We start from the raw sequence: 22,224 nt of genomic DNA, 5'->3' as shown, positions 1-22,224 counted from the left end.
ATAAGTCTCATTCTCAATGGTTTGACTTTGAATCGATTTAATCGGATTCAACAAACTAACAAGTAAACCTTAACAAGGCTATTCCATAACGTTTCTAACACCAGCACACAACCCCGACGATCCAAATCATTTCAGTCCTGATCTGTCATCGGCATCCGATCATGCTCTGTCCAGTCCAGTCAACTCCAACCAAGACAAGCAAGGCGATAAATTTGTTTGTAATTCAATTGTGAGATTTCGGTTGCAATATATAACTTACACTTAACAGAATATCAATTCATCATCATTTCCCAATAGTAACACCAGGGTGTTACGATAAATAAATTCAACCTACCAGATTAAAAGCTATTTTTTAAAGATTATCCGAAAAAGTTTCATCCATTATCCGCCATGTTTTCTGTTGCTATTTTGCTGATCACGTGACTAAATGAATACCGATGACGTCAATGGCCCATTCGTTAAAGTATCCAGACCGTGTAATAACCATAACTTGTGAATACATTATGTGAGACGAAATCATCCGTTATTTAACGGATTCATTTCAACGGCTCGTGACCACTGATCTCGAGAATCAGTGCTCGTGACCGGCCAAAGCTGATGAAGCTTAAACGAATTTAAGCTCTCTCCATCAATTATGAAATGGATCCACTTCTACAGAGATATATTAGTAATGATTGATCAATTCTAGCTATGAATAGAGAAGTTTAAATAATTGAAAATCTAGATGGTTATCACTATTCACTGTCACAAATTGCAGATGAATGAGAGTCGGAGATGTCAAATTTTCTGCCTGAAGATTATCATTTCTCTTGTTGGCCTATAATTGACTGGTTTGAACACAACAAATTTAATGTCAGTTTACAGTTATAGTTTTGCATCCTTTTAGTGCAATCAAAACAAATTCAAATATAGTGTTAAAAGTCAATTTTGATATATTTTTTGATTGAGGCAAGCATGTATAATAATGAATAGTGATAATATACTGCAAATACTGAACAAAAAACATCGTGTGTCACATCTTTGAAACAATAATTGCTTGTGCAACAAAGTTATATAAATGAATATGAAGTCAGTTTTCTCTTCAATAGAAACAATCTTTATTTACATCAAAATAAGTTACAGTAACCATGTATATCAATTACTTGTACATTATCTTTAATAAATATCAGGAGATGACAATAGTGATGTAGGTCATGGAAAATCACACTGTAAACGTTAGAGATTCCTCTATAGTTATATACTATCAAAATTTCTATATTGAACCTCTGATCTTTTTTTAGATTATCTGTATTACTTTACAGCTGGGTTGGTTGGAATAATGAGGAAATATGACCAGGTCACCAGACTTTCACACGCAGGCATAGAGTTATATATAGAACAACCACTTTTAGTTCAATGTAACCAAGCAAATAGCATCATTCTGCAATATGTAGTCATATGATCTAATTTACAACTCCATTTTCAGACTGAAGAATAACTTTAGGAGTATTCAACATCATTCAGAAGAAGAATTCACTATATGCAATCATTTCTTCATATAAGCCGCCATTTTGTTTAAAATTCTTGTACTTATTTCCTGATGAAATATGGAATAATAACATTATTCTCATGCTCATCTCGCAGCTTAAATCTCTTGTTCTTTTCTACCTTGCAATCTTGAGTTGTCTGGAATGCAATAGCTAATACCACCCATTGCTCCAAAACAGGAGAGAAGGGAGATAAGCACAATTTCAGCTCTAGCTGCTAGAAGTAATGTTAATCTATATATGCAGTAGATAATGTCTGTAAATTGTCCAATACATCTCTGTACATGTCCTCATCAAGCCCGCTCTGTAAAAACCTATGATGTTTACGAATATCAAATCGTGTTGTCTCTGTATACAATGAGTGTATTAAATTATAAATTTCTTTACTGCTCTGTAGTGATGTCATCATTGGTACACTTTCAACTCCTGTGAATAGAGAAATTATACATGAGAAGCAGATTTTAAACAAATACATGTTATCTTAATGTACTAACTAAACACCCACTCTGAGAGTCGTCATTTAAAGGGATTGTATTGAAGTTTTCTTCCAGTCAGATATTGTTGTATTTGCACTAGAACATTTTGTGATGTAACTATCTCAAGGACTCTAAAGTAATCATTAGCAGCTTTTGCGATAGTGACATCATAAACACTTAGTTTTAGGGGAATAGCAAGAGCCACAGACAAACCTATATACAATCCACTTGAACCCAAACCCAAAACAAAAGACATATTATGAAAGTCTCTCTGTTGTTCCACAGACTTCTAGTGATTCTCATGTAGTGAAAGATAATCTTTAAAGTATTATTGTTAATTAGACTGATTTCTATAAATCTACTAATATATATGTGAAACTAAAACAAACCTTGTAATGGCAGTCTTTGTCTGGTTGATAAAAATCCTTTACTATTTATAGAAGGTGAAAATATATTTGGAAATGGTGCTTTCACTGGTAACGCTTCATTGAAAACACAACCAGCACTGAAAAATTAAATAGGTATTGTGGGTCGTATAAATGGTTGAAGAGGGATAGAGAAATATTTCCTTGAACTTTTTTGAGGAAAAGAGGGGGCATGATTCTCACAAATGAACAGGCTTGGACCAGATACTTGATTTAGAAATTGGAAGAGGAGTGTTTGTGTTTGGTTTTCTGTGGAATGAAAATGTTCATTTTGAGAAGTGATACAGGTAGATAAAATTCAATTCAATGAGAAAATAAAGGGATATATGCATCTCCAAAGTCTTTGCTTGAATTATGTTTAGAATACGTATATGATTTAATTCCTTTATGTTATGTTATTTCAATAATAAAAATATACATACTTTTTGGTATTAGGAAAGACATCAGTCAGATATTGTTGTAAAACATCTTGTGTATTGGAACAGCTAGCTAATATACCACGTGACAACGATGAAACATTATTACTGAAAATACCATCAACATCGAAAAATAATTCAAAATATTATAACATCAATGTCAATAAAAACAGATCTGAAAATCCAACATGAAATGAAATAGTATTACATCCTACTTTCTGCTTGTAATAAAGCTACAAACTGTCAAGGGATTTTCAAAAAAGTCACCATAGCGTATAGGACCTTGGTTTTTTGTCCAATCCCACTAAAGGAGCAAAATATGCTGGTCACAGGCAAATGGAATTGCAGCGTCAATAATCAGCCAAGAATATTCAACATGTCTTATGCCAGCAATTTGTATAAAATTTTCATCGACATGAGCTGGCACTCAAGCAAATATTTTTAGCCATTTTAAATTCTCTGTGATTGAAATAAAAAATATGGTTGTGGTATATATTTACCTTTTAACAGTGTGAGAGGAGATACCACGTAAAACACATGACTGTAGATCTGGTACCGTACTATTAGTAACATGTGGTACTAAAGATTGCCATGGTGGGTCATTACCATACGACATCAAACTATCTATTAAGCTACTGTTGTCTTCCTTTAGTACAAACGGTAAACTAGTATTTATTGCTGCAACCTAGAAAACATCATAATGATTACAATGAGGTGCTGACCAACTCAATCGTGAAATGGTGTTATGTGGAAAGTTGGGCATGCTAGTCCCAATGGTACCAAGAAAACAAAATATCTAGAACAAATAGATGCTGACTTGACAAATACAAAATTGCAGACGTATGCAAATTTATCATCTTTAAGTAACGGTAAACCATAGACCACCACAAGGTTTGTGGCACTATAGCCACTATAGCTATCTGTTATAGATAGCCTGTAACAAAACTGATTGTCCACAATTTAAATAACTTATGTGAATTCTCCAAAAAAACTATTGAGTTGAAAAACTCAAATGCAATAGTGACATCATAATTCTGGAAAAATAAGCAAAGTCTTGTGTTGCTGCAATTTTTGTTGGTACATTTATATAAAGGAACAATATATAACAGAGTACCATACCTTTCTACCCAACATACTAAATGAAGAAGTAATATCAGTCAAATGACTAAAATTATCATCTCGTCTATATGGTATAGTCATAGTATCTAATGTACTAGCTATTATAGCACTGGTATGGTAGTTTAATTCTTTCTGAAATATTCAAAATATTATTCAGTGTCATTTTGAATTATGGTCCACTAACATATGTGTGCATATCCCAGGGCAATACAAAGCATAAACTTGAGCAAATAAAACACAGGTATCTGAAGTTTCATGAATATAATAACAAAATGCCGATTTTGAGCCTATATCTCGTGGTAACTCTGTATGTAATAGTCGTAAGAGTCAATCTTTTTCAAGTTGTAAATGTTGCAGAATAGCAAACATGATCTTGATTTTGTGATGATATGCATTCCTTCCAAGCTTCGACAAAATTGGTTTAAAATTGTAAATATATGTCAACAGAGAGAAACGTTACAATAGCAGAACGTGATATCTTCATTTTATCCTGTTTGAGCCCAAATTATTCACAGAATATCATTATACATGGCAAATTGTAAACTTACATTATATTGTAAATGAGGAAAAGTCTGTGATGAACCAAGTTTTCTCCACAATGATGTAGCTAACGATATAGGTATAAATAAACCAGAACTTTCACATAATTTCTCATAACATATAGCACTGTTTATAATTCTATTAGATCTTTCTACAGCAGTCTACAATAGATAATATAAAGCACTGTTTATAATTCTATTAGATCTTTCTACAGCTGTCTACAATAGATAACATATAGCACTGTTTATAATTCTATTAGATCTTTCTACAGCTGTCTACAATAGATAACATATAGCATTGTTTATAATTCTATTAGATCTTTCTACAGCAGTCTACAATAGATAACATTTAGCACTGTTCATAATTCTATTAGATCTTTCTACAGCTGTCTACAATAGATAACATATAGCACTGTTTATAATTCTATTAGATCTTTCTACAACTGTCTACATTAGATATTATAAACCATATATTTGAGAATACAGTGTGCACCCCTTCTCATCCTCCAGTATAACTGGAAAACTGGAATAAACAGGCATTTTATTGCCTATGAAGATGGATAATGCCAAGCAGGTAAGCACTACATGAGCTTAGCCACAGAGTGGAATATTACAATAATATTTGTATCTTTGTGCTATAAACTGACTTCTTGCTCCTATGCAGTGATTTCATAAAATGTCTCAATATAGTATAAAACACTTACTGAATCAGGCAAGATATGGGGTGTCATTCCAAAAGTTAGTTTACTTTTACTAGAGAACTCATCTTGTAGGTACTGTAAATAGGTACTAGCAACACCGCCAAAACCATCATAGGTATCTACTAAACAATGGAAACCCTGAAATGAACATCAAACATAAATCCACAGAAACAGGCAAAGAATACCAAATCAAATACAGAGAATCTACAGTCACAGCAAGTAACTTTAAAACTCAAGTCAGACATGAATGGTACACAATATTAGTTCAATAGCACTGAGGAATTTGGATTGAAAAATTTGATAAGCAATGTAACACACATTTCAGCTAATCAAAGGACTTGCTGACTGTGATGTAATTCTGCTTAACTTGCTCCCTGGCTTAAATAAAGTTCAACCAGATAATAATATACCTAAATTATAAACTCTTATTATTACCTGTAATAAGTCACAATCTTCTACAAAGAATCTAATTCTGTCTTCTACATCTTCAAATGTTTCTGGTTTGGAAAAGATTTCTTCACCCATACCAAATACATTAAATGGACGTTCAGTGCTGGAATTAATCAAATCATTAGATACAATACTTCTTTAATTTGATTGACATTTTCAAAACGAAAATGTAAATTAGTGACTGGTCATTACCATATATAGACCAGAAAAAAATGAATGTTGCAAAATGAATTTATGTAACTATTTCTGATCTATTGGGTGGCCAGGATAATACTTTTTCAGCTATAGATTATTTAAAAAGTATCCAAGATCTAAGCTAACTTCAGATGTGTGAAAATGGAGATTAAATCCAGGAAATGTTCGATTAAAGAGATGAAATTGCAGTGATTACCCTCAGCATATTATTTGAGAAAGTTTTTAGTCGTTGGCTAAAAAGGACAATAGTATACATACTCTCCAAGCATATAGTCATTAATAATGTGAAGAGTTTTAGGATGGAGGTACGTTTTTAAATAATCAGACCAAACTGTGACATCTTTATCCAAATTATAATATTTCTGCCCACTGCAAACATTGTTTTCTTCTTTATCTGAAATCAGAACAGATTCTCTTTAAACATATTTGTATTGGATGTAGCGCTTCGTTGGGACAGACAGTTTTGAAAAATTAGGCTAAATGGCTGACACAATGATGAGGTCATTATATTAGCATCAAAATGCATTGTATTATAAATTGTGATTACTTCCCCTTGTTTATTCTCACTGAACTGTAGAAGGACTATATTTAAGCTTTTCAAAAAGAAAAATGATACAGATAGTGCATCAGCATGGGAGCAAATATCTAAAGGAGAAGGGAGAATGCATTATGAGATCTGAAAACAGATACGAACCTGTCATGCCCTCTCCTTCCTCCTCTACCATTTCTTCATCTTCAATTTCTTTTGATGATTCAAACTTCTTCTTCTTTGATGTTGTTGGCTAAAATCAAAGTGAGAAATAGTTTTTTATTAAGCCTATGAAGACTGGACAAAAGAAATCTTGGCATGGCTGTAGCTCAGACGGTATTTTTGGAATCTGATAAGGTCCTCAGCTTGATTTACTCATGTAAAGGATGATGGGCAATGTACCAGAGTCTGGTGGCATAAGTCATTAGTCTCATCTACTGGGAATGTGCTCAAGAATCAATTTTTATTCTAAAAATACAAGGGATAGCTGAGATAGCTGAGATAGAACTACAATGGTTTTCAGAAGCAAATTTTTTATTTAAAGAACTTCAGTTTATCACTTATAATTTACCAACTGAGTGGAAACAGTACCTGAAACTCTTGTTCGAGATCTGTTAAATATTCATTTTTATATCCAGTTCCTGCTTCATGTAATGTTACATCTTCACACCTACAGCAAAAAGACAATAGAGAATGAAGTCCTATGATCGAAAAACATAAAATCCTTATCATCTGTTTAAAATGCAGATCTGGATGTGTCATTACCTTTTTTTTTCTTCAGGCAACTTCACTTGTCATCCGTGATCCGACAAGATTTTTAAATAAATCATATTCATAGAAATTTTGACAAATCATTTTAAAAGATGGCAAGTGGAGTCACGCCCAGAAAAAGAGAATTCAAAACAAAACATTCCGATTTGAATTTTCAATCAGATTGTAATCTTTAAAAGATCCATTAAACCTGCTTCTGTTTCCTATCACGTTTCTTCAATGATACGCAGACATGATATTGAGGTAATTCTAGTCATTAGCAATAAAATGGAATATTTCATTTTAAATTTCAAACTCACCATTTGACCTCTTCTTCATTGTCATCACCATACAGGCCCCCATCTTTACTGAGTGTATTCAAACTCCCCTTTAAATCTATACATACCAGTCTAGGAGTAAATGTAACTGCACCCTTAAAATTAGAAATTATTAGCTGATTTACAATAGTATTAATAACAATATCTTTATTACAATGAGAGAATACAACATAACCCCAAAATACTAGGAGTTAGTGTAACTGCACTCTTAAATTGTTTTTTTATCAAAACAATTTTGAAACAAGGTTGTGGTAAGATAGAAAAAAAAAACTTTTATAGATTGATATTTTTTTTCCCATTTATTTCAGATTATTTCGCAATTGAATAATGTAATGTTTTATATTAATAGGGTCTAGACCAATTAGTTTTCGTAATGGCAGCTACCTTTAGATTAGAAGCCTGTAATTAATTGTACTTTGTCTGAATAGGAGATAGATTCCATAAAACATAATGATTGAAATGTCAATATCAGGTCAGGGTGAGCTCCAGAACAGTTTGAGGGGGTGTATCAAAGACTTTTTTTACTTCGAATTCAGAGAACATGAACATACTTCCTGTCGATTGTATCCTGGAATTGAATGGGTTTTGACTGGTCTTATTAACCCATATTAAACTACACTTTGTTAAGTTAGAACAAAAATGAGGGAGTAGAGCATGTTTTATTCTCTGTCATCTTCTATTCTTTACCCAAAATCTTATTTAATTCTGTTTTGTCCAAAATATTTAACATGCTGCTTTCGTTTCGTTTACATCTGCAGACTTGCTGAGGTTAAAGGGCCAATTTTGATTGGACAATATTAGATATAAATAGGTAATTTCCCTCATCAGTATAACAACGGCCTGGAGGAAGTATGGGGGTGTTGTTTGGACGTGATGAAGTTGGTGCACACTCTTCTTTCTAAGAAGCTGTATTCCTACTAAGCAGATTTATGGTTTACATCATTCTATAACATCAATATTAACCTTTGTAGTCTGTCCTTCTCTAAATAGTACATCATGATTAAGTGACACTCCATCTTTAACATGATTAATATCATAATTAAAACTGCCTTCCTACAATACAAAAAAAATAAAAGTACTGTAATCAAAACACAAATCAAAGTAGCCTACTGTAAGCTGTACTAACATGTAAACCTATACTCTTACAATGTCTATATAATTTAGTTATAATATACAGTTTGTACGCTCATGCATATAATGTACCGGTACTATATAATGTGTACAGTATGTATGGTTATCCTCATGTTAAAATAGATCTTCATCATTGACCCAATATATAAGGTTTAACTAATATTATTATATGCCATAGTCTGTACTTGTACTCCCTGTAAAATTGTACACAAAACATATTACATTACCAGAAAATCAAAATGAAAGTAGGAAGGTAAACGGAAAGAGCGAAGAGGTCTTGTTCAACTATTTAATTAGCAAACATTAACGACCACCCACTGAGATCAGTCATCCACGGCAGCTAGATAAGACAAACATTTCATTTCATCACAAAATTACCTGGATATTCCACCAATGTGAGCCTACAAAGTTGGAATAGTGCCCTATTTGAAGAGTTACAATTTCTCGACCAGCCATGTTTTCTGAAAATGGTACTTCCGGTAAAACTTATTTTTAGAATAGCTACGAATATCCAGCGTCGCGACTAAAAGGAATAGGCCTATAACATAACATTTTAAAGGGATCCTACCTCCTAGGATGAACATGAAATTCAACTTCTCAAACCTGGCCAAAACGAGTATATATTCATCTTTGGACATACCCAGAACCATATCCAAACAATTCTCTATTAAACGATAAATCCATAAAATTCACAATTCATAAAACGTAGTTTTTGTTTGTATTATTTGTGGGATTACACAGGGATTCTGTTGTATATATGGCACCGGATAAATCCACTCGTGAATATACATGTATACCCTTATTGGCCAAGTCTGAGAAGTTTAATTTTAAAGAGGAGAGGATGGATCTGGGAGATACGCTTTACGCTAGCCTTATAGGGTTGAGGCCTTGATCCAAACAAAGGGCGATCAGATATTTGATGCATTTCGTCAGACCCGATTGCATGATGCAAACTGCGCCAGATTATGTACTGAAACTCATCCCTCTGGCCCATTCTATTTTTTCTATACAAATCTATCAGAACTTTATTTTAGACTTATACCGACTGGATAAATTTCGTGTGCGAGTCAGACAGACGTCGAAACTGACAATCATTGAATTTCGAAAGTCTGATTTCCTCCCATGTACCTGTCACTGAAGAATTTTTAATTAAATAATCATATTATCAACGTCATGTACAGTCTGGTTAATTAAGGCACTGATATAAGGTCGCGACGGGATCGCCAGGTCATCAATAATCGGATCAAGTCCGTTCTGTTTTGACTAACATTAAAAAATCAAAATAAACCAACCATCTGTTAGGACTATTAATAATTAACCGATTATCGATTCGATTATGAAATAAAGAAAAGTCCGATTAATTTGATTCCGTCACCCCAATTCCGTCTGGACCCCCAAAATAATGTCGGGTGTTTATGATGTTATGATCGGATTTTAACACGTTCCATAATATAAATTGAAAATGAAAAAAACAAAATGTTATATCATTTCGTGACTTGACGATTGAAACATCTTTCAAGAGATTGACTCTGGTATTAAAACAAGGTAAGAAGACTTTTGAATTTGAGATTTTTAAAGAGGAAGTCATAACTTATACACCTGCGTTTTTTTTTAGTTTCTGATATCTTTTAGGCTTTTAAAGAGGCCGAGCCTCGGCCCGAGGCCCTTTGTGCGTTTCGACCGATAGCTCGGTACACTCTCAGGATAGAAGGTTCACAGTTATGATCTGTTATTGTGCATCGGTAGTGGGTTTCCATGTACCATTGTGCCTCTGCAACCATGACCAACATGATGATCTTTCTTCCTCTATTACTGATGTCGGTCTAACACCCCCCTGCAACTTCAACGCATAGAAACTTCTCCACGGGAAACGCCTGGATAAATCTCCGGCAAATTAAATAAATTTCATTTCATTTTTTTTGGAATGACACACCGAGTTTCTTCTTTATTCCAGAAAAGATGTTCCGTTGGTTAAAGAAAAAGTACCAAAAGAATAACGAGAATTCTAAATCTTCTACATGTAGAAGATTGTCTTTTCCCGACGTAATTGACCACGAGTTCTATTTTGGAAATTTGAAGCAGCTTGAAGATAGGCAATACCGCAGCTACTCAAACCTGTCCACTGATTTCAGCTTCGAGCACATCTATGCTGAAATTGACGATCGAGATTCGTTACCAGGTACATCACTATCGGAACTATCGGTGGTTGATATAGTAGAAGATGGATACGAAGAAGTCAATTCCGTGCCGCTTTCACCATTCCGACCAGCCACTGACGAAGACGATGGCTATCTCATACCATTGAGACCGTGTTCAAGTGGGTCTGACGAAGATGCTCAAAAGTTCCTTAATTATTTTGTCGTGACTCCAGAAAAAGACTTAGTTACAAAAACTGTGAGCAATTCGATCATGAGAGCCTCAAGATCAAGCAATGGTCGCACGATGCAGCTCAGTAAGAGAAAAGAAGTCAAATCATGGCATGGACGTATTGGTCCTCTCTCTTCGGAAGACGATCTATGGGAAGATGTTACAAATGAATTTGTGTTTCAATTGGATACTGTAGCAACTGTTGAGAGAACTCCTTCAAAACTTAGCAGCCTTAGTCGAAAAATACCTTTTTGGAATAAACATCGTGGAGGTGGACAGTCAACTAAAGAGAACGTGGCGTCGAAAAAGAAGTGTAAAAACGTTGGATTGTCTAGAACGAACCCGTCTTCGAACAATTCAGACTCTCTTGGCAGTTTCAGCGATCTCAGTGACGATACGTATTATTGTGAAGTAAGAACAGTCCCAGAAACAGCCTCAGTATTTCAAGAAATGCCATACTTCAACCCAAGATGTGGTTTCGGACTAAATAAATGGTATAAATCCTAATATTTCGCTGAAAAATTAAGTTTGTCTATTAGTGCTAATAAAATAATACCAAAACCTTATAGGCCTACTCATGTCTTTGCTGAAATCTGGGGTTTTATTCCGACATACATGACCCATAATAATTATGTCGAGATAGAAAACCGTCTTTCCCATCATAGATGTAGGATGTAGGGATCGCCACGTAAAAAGCCATTCTGACCACAGAATAATAGCAAGGCCCCTTTAATAGCAATTTTATTTGACACGATACTTCTTAGGCGTATACTAAAAATCTTCTAGTCATTCAGATTGGCAAAAAAGTGTATCATGGGCACAAACTTTCGATGGAAACATTGATGGAGAAACGAAACCGGTACTGACTCTAGCTGGTTTGTGGCGATCATTGCTATAGTGGCTTGAAATGGCCACTCCGCACTTAGAAATCAATGATCTCAATTAGACTCCAATTATTATAGAAAAAAATTAAAGAATATCAGCTATTGAAAATTACCATAATGTCAAGCATAACCTTGACACGATAGTAACACTTTCACAGAAACCACTTTCACAATAGTTTTAATGTCCCAAACAATGGTCATTTTATGTTATGTATATCTGGGAGTCGCGAAGAGCGAGGATGATCAAGGAATATTAAAGGCCGTGGTTAGTACTAGAAGTACTAGAACTGCACGGAAATCGCATAATACCTCAATCTAATACAGTGCTTGAGTTGGAGCGGTACATTTTTGTTGACAATAGCCCTGACTCGAATTGTAGAAGAATTTGACATCAGATTTTGATTATTAAAAAGTCATATGGCCTAAATTGCCGAAATTGGACACATTCAATTCCCAAAACAATACGTAAACGACCATGTTCCTTGAATAAAAAGCATTATTTTATCCAATGTGATGGATCCTCTGGTTGGGTTTGGTCTGGGGTTACTGTAATCTGTGTCTGTTGACAAAGACTGAATGACGGGAAATGACACAGGAAGCGATGAGAAATAGTTCAACAATGTGCATTATGATATATTGTGTGTCTTTCACACAAATAATAATGGAATACTAAAAACTTGCTTAGGGTGGATAATGGACATCGGTTAGCCTTTGATATAGAATAAAAAAATATATATCATTCGCAATACAGCACCCATATTTAAGGTCAGTATTTTATTCTTCGTGAACCCCAAGAATGTAATATGCCATTCACATTGTATCACATCATTGTTATCATAGCGAATCACGTCGCAATGTATCTAATTTCAGCTAGTTAAAATCTCATAGCACTGAGCTAACGCATTAGTAGTTGTGGTCAGTGTACCTTGATAAAAATGTACTCATTTATTTAACAAGCATAATCAATGATACCTCATTAACGGCAAATATATTTTGACCCACTTTATCATTAAACGTGCACTTTACCTCGGTAGCGTCGATTATTGTTTGAAAGTACATTTCGCCCCCGTGATCATAAAATCGTTACTGATTTCTGATTCCTTCCCTTTATAATGATTTATAATCAACTACATGTATGAGTATGAGAGTACTATATATAATGATAAAATCACATTCGAAAATCAAGTCTCGAGAAACTAGAAGGGCCAAATTTATCAGGCTAGTCTTGAGTCTTGATAATTTGTTTTTCTTCTTTAGTTCTTCTTCTACTGTATAGTGAAGAGCTACGTGCACAAAATTGCAAAAGTATGGATCTTTGCACACTTAGATACGAATAATTCCAAATCACTCTGATGTTTTAATGTACCGACTGATCAATAATCACTGAACAAGTTGAATTTTAACTCGAAAACTAAACGCTGATTGGTAAAAATACGGAAGTGGATTCGGTAATGAGATCATTTAATCATATTTTAGATTATTGGACGGCTTCTACTTATTTTAATATAAAGTAAAGTTGTTATAATGATAGGGATTAGGTTTGGCTCACGAGCCCCCAATTCGTGAATAGCTATAGGCCTACATACGGAGCCCCTAAGGCGCAATTGTAAACATATTTATTTATTATTTCGTTTAAACGAAATAATATTTCGTTTTTTTCTTTTAAACGAATTAAATTATTATTTCGTTTAAACGAAATAATTATTTCGTTTTAAAGAAATACCCTATGTTTATTTCGTTTAAACGAAATAATTAATTCGTTTAAACGAAATAACTAATTCGTTTAAACGAAATAATTATTTCGTTTAAACGAAATAAAAAGATGGGTTAATTATTTCGTTTAAACGAAATAGACGAAAAAATTAATTCGTTTAAACGAAATAAACATAGTGTATTGAAGTCATTTGAGTTTTTTGTCTTCTCCGAACCTTTCTATGTCCAGATACATTTTTTTAGATTAACAATACAAGGATAATTCATTCTTAACACCAATAATGAAATAGTTTGCTTGATTTTACTCTTTAAATTGCGGAAAGCCATCTTTAAACAAAACTATTGGAAATCTCCTCTAAATCAAGGGAAGTAACTGGTAGAAGATATTTTATTCGAAGTAACATCAATTTTATTTGAAATTTGTAGCTGTCACAAAAATTATAAAACTGTTTAATGATGTGCATTGACTCTTGAGGGATACTTATCATCATCATGACATGCTCGAACATAGCCTCTTTCGTGTCCATTACTGCAATCAATTTGGGTGACATACCTAATTAGCTGTAATTAAATTGACGATACTATCTGTTATTTGTGTGTTATTTGTTTATTGGTGCGAATCTAAAGATGAGAAAGATAGACATTGATTATTGAAGTGCGTTGTCATTGACATGGTTAATCCGAAGCTTTCTATTTCTTAAATTTTTCAGAACATATTGGACACCTTCATTTTCAGAAGTTCTGTCGATTCAGGGTTTGCACCCTCTCTGATTCCAGGACCAGTGCATCCAAAAATTAACCTTTCCACTTGTTACAACATGACCATATTCCATCGATTAAGAAACGACACCCAATATATAAATAAATATGACATGCCAGTATAGACTCAGTCATGAATAGAGTCAACACAAACTTGTCAGCATGTTTCCGATTAAAATACAATACATCCTTGATGAGCCATGGATACATGCACGCTATTAATTAATAAGTGTTGATATAATGTTATAGCTATTATTGTCATTACATTTCAACCGGAATATTGAAGACTTTCATTAGTTGATGTCTAGGAAATTTCTTTTTCTTTCAAAAGCTCTTACTTTGTTTCTAATTTCCTTACAAATTATAAAGGAAAATGAAAATGAATGCAGTTTTACGTCACATATACAGCTTATCAAGCAACATACAGCATTACGTATAATTATAAAGACATTATCATCACTTTTGAAAATTTACAATCTTATTATTAAGTAAGTATGGTTACATAATTTTTTTGCTCAGGTAACTCGAAATGGCCTTCCGTGAAAGTTCCCCAAGAGCCTCTGCAGATTCAGATTTAAGGAAACTGCCTAATGGCGTTACTTCACAGCAATGTGCAGAATCTCGAAGTAACTAGATTTTCAAGGTTGATTGATAGTTTATAGAAACCACGGTGCGTTGCTCAATATAAGTAGATTTGGCAAATCTTCCCATGAAAATCAGAAGAATTAACGGAATCTACGATGATCCATAGATTGAACACTGGAGTAGAAATTGAGCTGACTTGTAGAGTGAAGTAGGGTCCGCAGAGAAGAAATTGACTAGGTGAACAAGAACGATGAACAGGAAGACATGGAATGTAGAGAAAAGGTAGAGGGAAGATTAAGGAGTAAAACTAAACGGAAATGTTAAGAAGACACAGGACATAGTGAGAGGGACTCAAAGTAGTATTAAAGAGGAGAGAGACAGGGAAAGTAGTAGAATGAAAGGGACAGGAAACAGTATTAAGAACGGAGAGAGACAGGGAAAGGAAAGTAGTAGAATGAAAGGGACAGGAAACAGTATTAAGAACGGAGAGAGACAGGGAAAGTAGTAAGAGGGGATAGGACGTAGTAAGAAAGCAGTGAGACATGGAAAGTAGTAAGAAAGGAGAGAGACAGGGTTAAGTTGTATGAGGCTCAGGAAGTATTAAGAAAGGAGAGAGACAGAAAGTAGTACAGAAGTATTGAGAAAGGAGAGAAACGGGAAGAGTAGTAAGAGGGGGCAGGAAGTAGTATGAAAGCAGAGAGACATGGAAAGTAGTAAGAAGGGAGAGAGAGAGAGACACACACAGGGTTAGCAGCATGAGGTACAGGAAGAAGAGGCTGGGATAGGCATTTGACATATTTGTAGGAGTGAATGAAGAGTCAGGGTGAGAAGGATCAGAGGTAGAGTTTAGTATTGAGAGTGGATAACAGAGACAGAAGTAGGAGCCGATATAGTTTGATAGGTGTCCCTTTTATATTGAGAGGTGCTCGTTGTACCTCCGTGCAGTGCTTTGAATTACAGTACTCCAAAGACTTATGATAGGTCGCATTAACCTATTTCTTTATGTGATTTCTCACCTACTTCATATTTAGTCAAAAATTAGATTTGAAATATTTTCATAAGTAGGCTCAGTGGTCAAATGAAATTGCATTTGAATTACTTCCCTTGGAGTGAACGTATATAAAACGTTACTATTTAAATTAAAAATAATTCAACATGTTTCTGTTGTAGACTCCAGAACGATCTACCAATGACGTCTAAAATAATATACATAATAATAAAATAATCATATTGTAAGATAGATACAATGGATTCGGCTATTATTTTGTTTTTCAAGGTTAATAAACCACCGAGCGGAGATTTGGAAAAAATCACCATGCAAAATATGCAATTTGATTTTATTCGCAGATTGTCGTGATAAATTCTAATTTTGGCTACTCATAGGAAATATTGGATCGTAAAAACTATTATTTTGATTCACACATTGCGATACGATACTGCTTTAATTGAGCCCTGGAGGGATGCTTATGGAGCAAAAATCAATGTTATCCAGTACAAATCACGAGCTGTTAGATGACTAGCTGGACTGACAAAGTTTAATAACTATAAGAGTATTTTCTATAAGACAGAGCAAAATATTACATATGTAACATAAAAAAACAATGTTAGGTAAGTCGGTGTTTGAATAAGAGTGACATTACAGGCTACATGGAGTGCTATAACGGAGCGATCCAAATATCTTTTTAACAATTTTAAAATGAAGAAATGTTTCGAGTGACTTGCATCTGAAAATAAGAACTTTTTAACCAGCTTTGAGAACATTTCAAATTTCGCTAGTGCTATACTTGTTAATGGTTTGGCCATGGATAAATCTGGGAGATGTTTGAGAACACAACATAATATCTAGTTGAATCAGAGTGGTGATCTAGTTTGATTTATTTAGAAGATGTTTTGCTGTCATAAAGCTGGTTTGATCATTATTTGAAAGGCGTTTTGAGAACACAGTACATTTCGCTGTTACAAAGCTGGTTTGGCCATTATTAAAATAACGTTTTAAGAACAGACAGGTCTAACTGTCTTTAGAAAATATCAAATAATTAATATCATATATAATTGTGTTCTAAACTTAAGAGTAATCTGAAGATCTACAGTGAAGTTACAAAGTAACGATTCCAAAGACATGGGCTGAAAAAGAAAGTCGGAACTTTTTACGCAACTGAACCGGAATTAAAATGTGAAATTTTGATCTTGTAATCAATTACAAACTTGTTGCTATTGGCGATTTAGCATCATCGAAGTGATATACTAGTGGAAAGGTTTTGATCAATTTCACGTAGTCAAGGAGACTGAATTTGATGGAATGTTTGAAAAAGATGTAGACTAATTTTAATGGTTGAAACTTTTCCATTTTCCTTTGATGTCGTGAACAATGGTGTAAAAATATCAGAAAAAGTTTCTTTAAAAGCGTTCAATTTGCAAGTAAGTATGCATTTCGTCATCCTTAGTATTGCGTATTACATTGTCTTGTCTTGCGAGTAATTTTTTTTTTACACAAATTGTGCAGAAAAGTAGGACGTAAAACTCCATTCAATTCATTTATTTTCATTTTACAAGCAGATACAAATTTTAACTATCCATTGTCACCTTCTTAAAATGGAAATTCGACATCCATTTTTTTTCACAATTATGGAAGGGTACTGGCAGGTATGTAAGAATATTTCCATGCAAATATCACTAATGATCAATGATTCTTTTAATATTTCTATGAAGTGGGAATCAATTTCTTTTAATTTTAAAAAGTAACGTTTTATATACGTTTTACATCAAAGGGAGGGAATTCCCTACAAATTTATTTGACCACTGAGATTACTCAAGAAAATTTTTTCTAATGCAATTTAGTAACTTATATGTCTAAACTCCGTTTACGAGACAGACATGACGACCTTTTACAAATCTTCGGAGTACTGTGATTCGAAGCATTGCATGGAGTTACACTGAGTTTCTCTCAATAAAAAAAGATACCCCCCTGCAACCAATACCCACTTCACTCCTAATCCCACTATGAACTTCTACCTACTAGGTAAGGGGAAAAGTGGGCTTTCAGGATCCTTTCTATATGTTAAATGATAAGAAAGTATCTTTAAAAGTTACTGTATAAATTAAGTATTTTCAACAAAATCTGTCAATCAACATTATCACTTATGTTATCACTAACATTATTAATTTAATTAAAGATATCACATTGAAATCTATTAATTGCTCCTGATATTCCGTCATTTTACTAATATACAAAGGAAGTACATATCATCTACCATGAAAAATCGATGAAAATGCCCGCTATATGGAAGACTTAAGTTATAATTTTTATAAATTCTGAAGTGCAGTACGCCTCCACACAGAAATGAAATTGACAAAACAAAGACATTATATTGTTTAATACCACATTTAAAGTTAAGAAATACCAAGAATTTAACCTTCATTAACGTATCAATACAATCGATTTTGATTAAAAGAGCAGTCTGACGTTTATAGAAGGTTGGGCAATTCATGTGCTCAAATTAACGAAAGCTACAGATAAACTTGAGATATTTACCTTATCTGAAAGTTACATTATTTACTAACCGTTTTAAAACATTCAGTTTGATCAAGTAATATAATACGATAAAACAGCTAACTCACATATTTTTCAAGGTGACACTCATAAGTTTTGAACCTCAAATGCCAGTGTATGCACTGAATTATTGAGTATAATATATATTTTATTCTATCATTCGAAGATGTTATATGTATCAATATTACCAAAATAACTTAAAACTACAGTATTATTTATGTAAAAATATTATTTATGAAAACTTGATATATAAATATCGTATTTCCTCTCATAAGTTGAAGGTTGAAACAGGTAGATACATGAATATTGATAGAAGCCAGAGACTTTTTGCAAAGAAAATATAATCGAGGACAAATATCATTTTATCTTAGTCTGTTCATCATACCACGCTCTCAAGAAAGACTTTATCAACAAATATTATTGGAATAATCCGTCTATGTTTAAGCCGATAAAATTAGGTTTTAAAAAACCTCGGTAAATTTGTGTACGTTGCTACTGTGAAACGAAATAACTAGTATAATATATTTTATTGTTATTATATTATGGAATATTGATGTTGTTATATTTATTTATATACACCACCCTGCCATCCTGATATTTTTGTGTTAATATATGTATGTTTATGTCTATGTACCTATCTGTATACGACAATAAAACAATACAATACAACACAATTCACATAAAGAGATATATTAATTGCTTTATCAGTCCATGTTGCGTAATTCGAGCAATTTAGTGCCTCGTGGCCATTTGGTACATATGATGCATCCACATGCCCATACAGATGCTGGCGTATATTACTGTGTATTCCAAACTATAATCATTCATTGATGTTGTTTTTTGTACTTAGCTGGTTTGATTAATATTGATGTTAAATATCAAGTGCTGTTATATTCTCCTTCTATTCTTAATTTATTGATGATGTGATTGCTATCTATTTCAAATCAATGACGTTCATTAGAAGTAAGAATAAATGGTTGTTTACAGAAAAGATATCAATAACCCACTGGATTGTTTCGTATTTCATTGATTTGCATTCGTCATGTTGCTTACAGTGCATAATTATTGCATTTCTTATTATGTTTTTTATATCTTTGCATTATTCCATTTTAATTGTGCAGTACAATATATTGTATATTCAAAATGATTATTTTGCTTTTTATAATCATTATTGTTCAATATATTTTTTTCACATTATTGTGCTGTTTATAATCATTATTGTATTGTTGATTTTTATTAAAATTATTATTGTTTTGTTTACATTTATTATTGTGCTTTTTATAATCATTATGGTTCAATATATTTTTTTCACATTATTGTGCTGTTTATATAATTATTATTGTGTTGTTGATTTTTATAACAATCATTATTGTTTTGTTTATATTCATTTTTGTTCTTTTTTATGATCATTATTGTTCAATATATTACTGTGTTTTTTACAATCATTATTGTGTTAATTACATTCATTATTGTGTTGTTTACAATTATTATATTGTAATAATGGTTATCTGATAACATGTGTACTTAAAACACATTGTATGGTGGTGTCGGGTGTACTCGGCAGTATGTTAAGGATCACATGTTTAGTTCACGTGTTTGAACAAGAATCGTGAATATTCGATAAAGCCATATACCACTGGGTATTTGTTTAAAGCTCTATATGGGCTGTATATCTAAACTTAATGGTAATTTTCAAAAAACTTATCAAAAACATAAGACATGGGAATCAATGGGAGATTAACGAAGAAAGTTATAATGGCTATATAATGGATAACGGCCCAGGAAAGGTGAAGAAATCATTGAATCATTGAGTAAATTTCGTTGAAAAGGCAATATAAAGCACATGTCCATGAAATATAAACCAAATTTGTCAACATAATGTGTGCAGCTTTATTTTTTACTCAAAGGACACATATAAAGGCAATCGTATTCTAAGTAGACAATTTGATGCCCGAAACCTAGTGGTAAAGGTTTGGAAATCTAATAATTGAATCATTGTAGACCAATCAGTTTAAGTTGAAGTATATAACTAATATATAACTATACGTAAGGTTTTTAAGTAAAATATACAAGTTTGAAAAAACAAAGTAGGCATTTAATTTTCATACTTTTATTATTAGAAGTAAGCGGAAATGTGAATGGTTGGTTGAAGAACACAAGCTAACGGGACTTAAATAGCTGCTAAGTCCTTTGATGCAATATAGCTTACTTACATGTATGTTTCTCATATGTATTTTTTTTCTCTTTCAGATATGAACAACACAACGACAGTAAACGAAGTGAATTTAATGTTTTCGCTAGAAGTTACCATAACTATTGGAATACTTTCAACGTTGTTGGCTGTACTCACCACTGGTGGAAACTTGCTTGTATTGTTAGCCTTTGCAACAGATAGCACCATTAGAAAGTTTGGTGATTACTTCATACTCAATCTGGCAGTGGCGGATTTCATCATTGGATGTTTGTGTATACCACCATATATTCCGTACTTGTTGACCGGAGAGTGGTCCATTGGGCGCTTCTTCTGTAAATTTTGGTTGGTGCTTGACTATGTCGCCCCTGCTACCTCAACCCTTGCAGTCTGCGTTATCAGTATAGATCGCTATCTTTCAGTAGCGTACGCTATTAGTTACAAAGGCCGCCAAAGCAACAGACTTAGAAATATGATGTTGGTAACGCCATGGGTAATAACATTTTGCGTCTTTTGTCCTGCCATTGTTTTCTGGGAAATGGTTTCGGGTGTTGATGACCTACCAGAAAGTGTGTGCGTCATTCCGTATCACAAAAATCTTGGGTATCTTCTATTTGGTGGCTTTGTAGAGTTTATTTTACCTCTAACTATTATCATAACGCTGAACTTCTTGCTGTTTTTAAATGTCCGAAAACGATCCAGAATTGGTATAACTGGACAATCTCGACCATCTGTGTTTACGGTATCAGATGCTAGATCTGGTACTGAGTCGACTCAAGTGGGCGATACACCGAATCCCGGTAGGCAAATACACCTCCCAGTACCAATAGGTACTTCTTTAGGGAAACCGAATAAAGGCAACGATAAGTTCAGTCGGGATCGAAGGGTGGCGAAATCATTGTTTACGTTAGTTTTCATTTTCGTCATTTGTTGGATGCCTTTCGAGATAATGTCCATGGTTCTCAGTGTATCACCAGACGCTATACATCCAACAGTTTTTGAGGTCGCCTTTTGGATATTATGGATAAATTCCACCGTAAATCCAATTCTGTATCCATTTTTACACACCAGGATAAGAAAAGCCTTTATAAAATTAATCAGGCGATGTTGGTGTTTCTGTTGCAGATAAAATAATATGAGATGAGGCTAGATATCTAGTTAACGAATGCACCATATCGGTTCAGATGAACAGAAATATTTTGAAACCAATAAATTTAAGGTTCTTTTGCAAGTTCGTGCTATTATAATAAATGCGTTTGATTTAGCAAAAAATGCCAACCTCAATACATCAAGAATATTTTTTCTAGCTATGGAATCGCGTGTCAAAACTTTGAATTGTCAACTAACGTTATATTCAGTTATATGTAGATTAAAGCACGTTCAATAATGTGCCAAAAATTCAAAGAAATGAAAAAAATTCGGCTTATTAAGTAAGTGAGATAAATGACGCATTAGAAAATCGATCTTTAAAGTTGAAGAGACGATGGTTTTCAAGTCTTATTATGAACTTTTAGCTTGTATTAAAAGCCCACATTTCTGGTTTCCAGTCCGATACCTTTGTTTTATGTTTTATCAGACAG

The 22,224-nt window shown here is 33.4% G+C and overlaps 3 protein-coding genes across 3 annotated transcripts; 2 read left to right on the top strand and 1 right to left on the bottom strand.

Moving 5' to 3' along the window:
- Nucleotides 1–1,755: 1,755 nt before the first annotated feature.
- On the bottom strand, nucleotides 1,756–9,051 carry LOTGIDRAFT_120630 (hypothetical protein; the record flags this gene model as incomplete). Its single annotated transcript, XM_009058446.1, has 13 exons — nucleotides 1,756–1,952; nucleotides 2,392–2,507; nucleotides 2,850–2,951; nucleotides 3,344–3,528; nucleotides 3,963–4,090; nucleotides 4,507–4,663; nucleotides 5,206–5,340; nucleotides 5,638–5,755; nucleotides 6,106–6,261; nucleotides 6,975–7,046; nucleotides 7,447–7,559; nucleotides 8,428–8,517; nucleotides 8,974–9,051. 13 exons carry the CDS (start codon nucleotides 9,049–9,051, stop codon nucleotides 1,756–1,758), a joined length of 1,647 nt encoding a protein of 548 aa, XP_009056694.1.
- A 1,503-nt stretch (nucleotides 9,052–10,554) lies between these two features.
- Nucleotides 10,555–11,469, top strand: LOTGIDRAFT_162460 (hypothetical protein; the record flags this gene model as incomplete). Its single annotated transcript, XM_009058445.1, has 1 exon — nucleotides 10,555–11,469. The coding sequence occupies one exon, from the start codon at nucleotides 10,555–10,557 to the stop codon at nucleotides 11,467–11,469; it is 915 nt and encodes a 304-aa protein (XP_009056693.1).
- Nucleotides 11,470–16,760: 5,291 nt separating this feature from the next.
- Nucleotides 16,761–21,743, top strand: LOTGIDRAFT_190505 (hypothetical protein; the record flags this gene model as incomplete). Its single annotated transcript, XM_009058444.1, has 2 exons — nucleotides 16,761–17,321; nucleotides 20,704–21,743. A coding segment is annotated over exon 2 (1,038 nt), but the record flags the coding sequence as incomplete, so codon positions are not given.
- Nucleotides 21,744–22,224: the final 481 nt, after the last annotated feature.

This window comes from Lottia gigantea, assembly GCF_000327385.1.
Source record: "Lottia gigantea unplaced genomic scaffold LOTGIsca_34, whole genome shotgun sequence".
Lineage (NCBI taxonomy): Eukaryota > Metazoa > Mollusca > Gastropoda > Lottiidae > Lottia > Lottia gigantea.
Note: the sequence above shows the minus strand (reverse complement) of the source record. Positions and strands in the feature narration are given on the sequence as shown.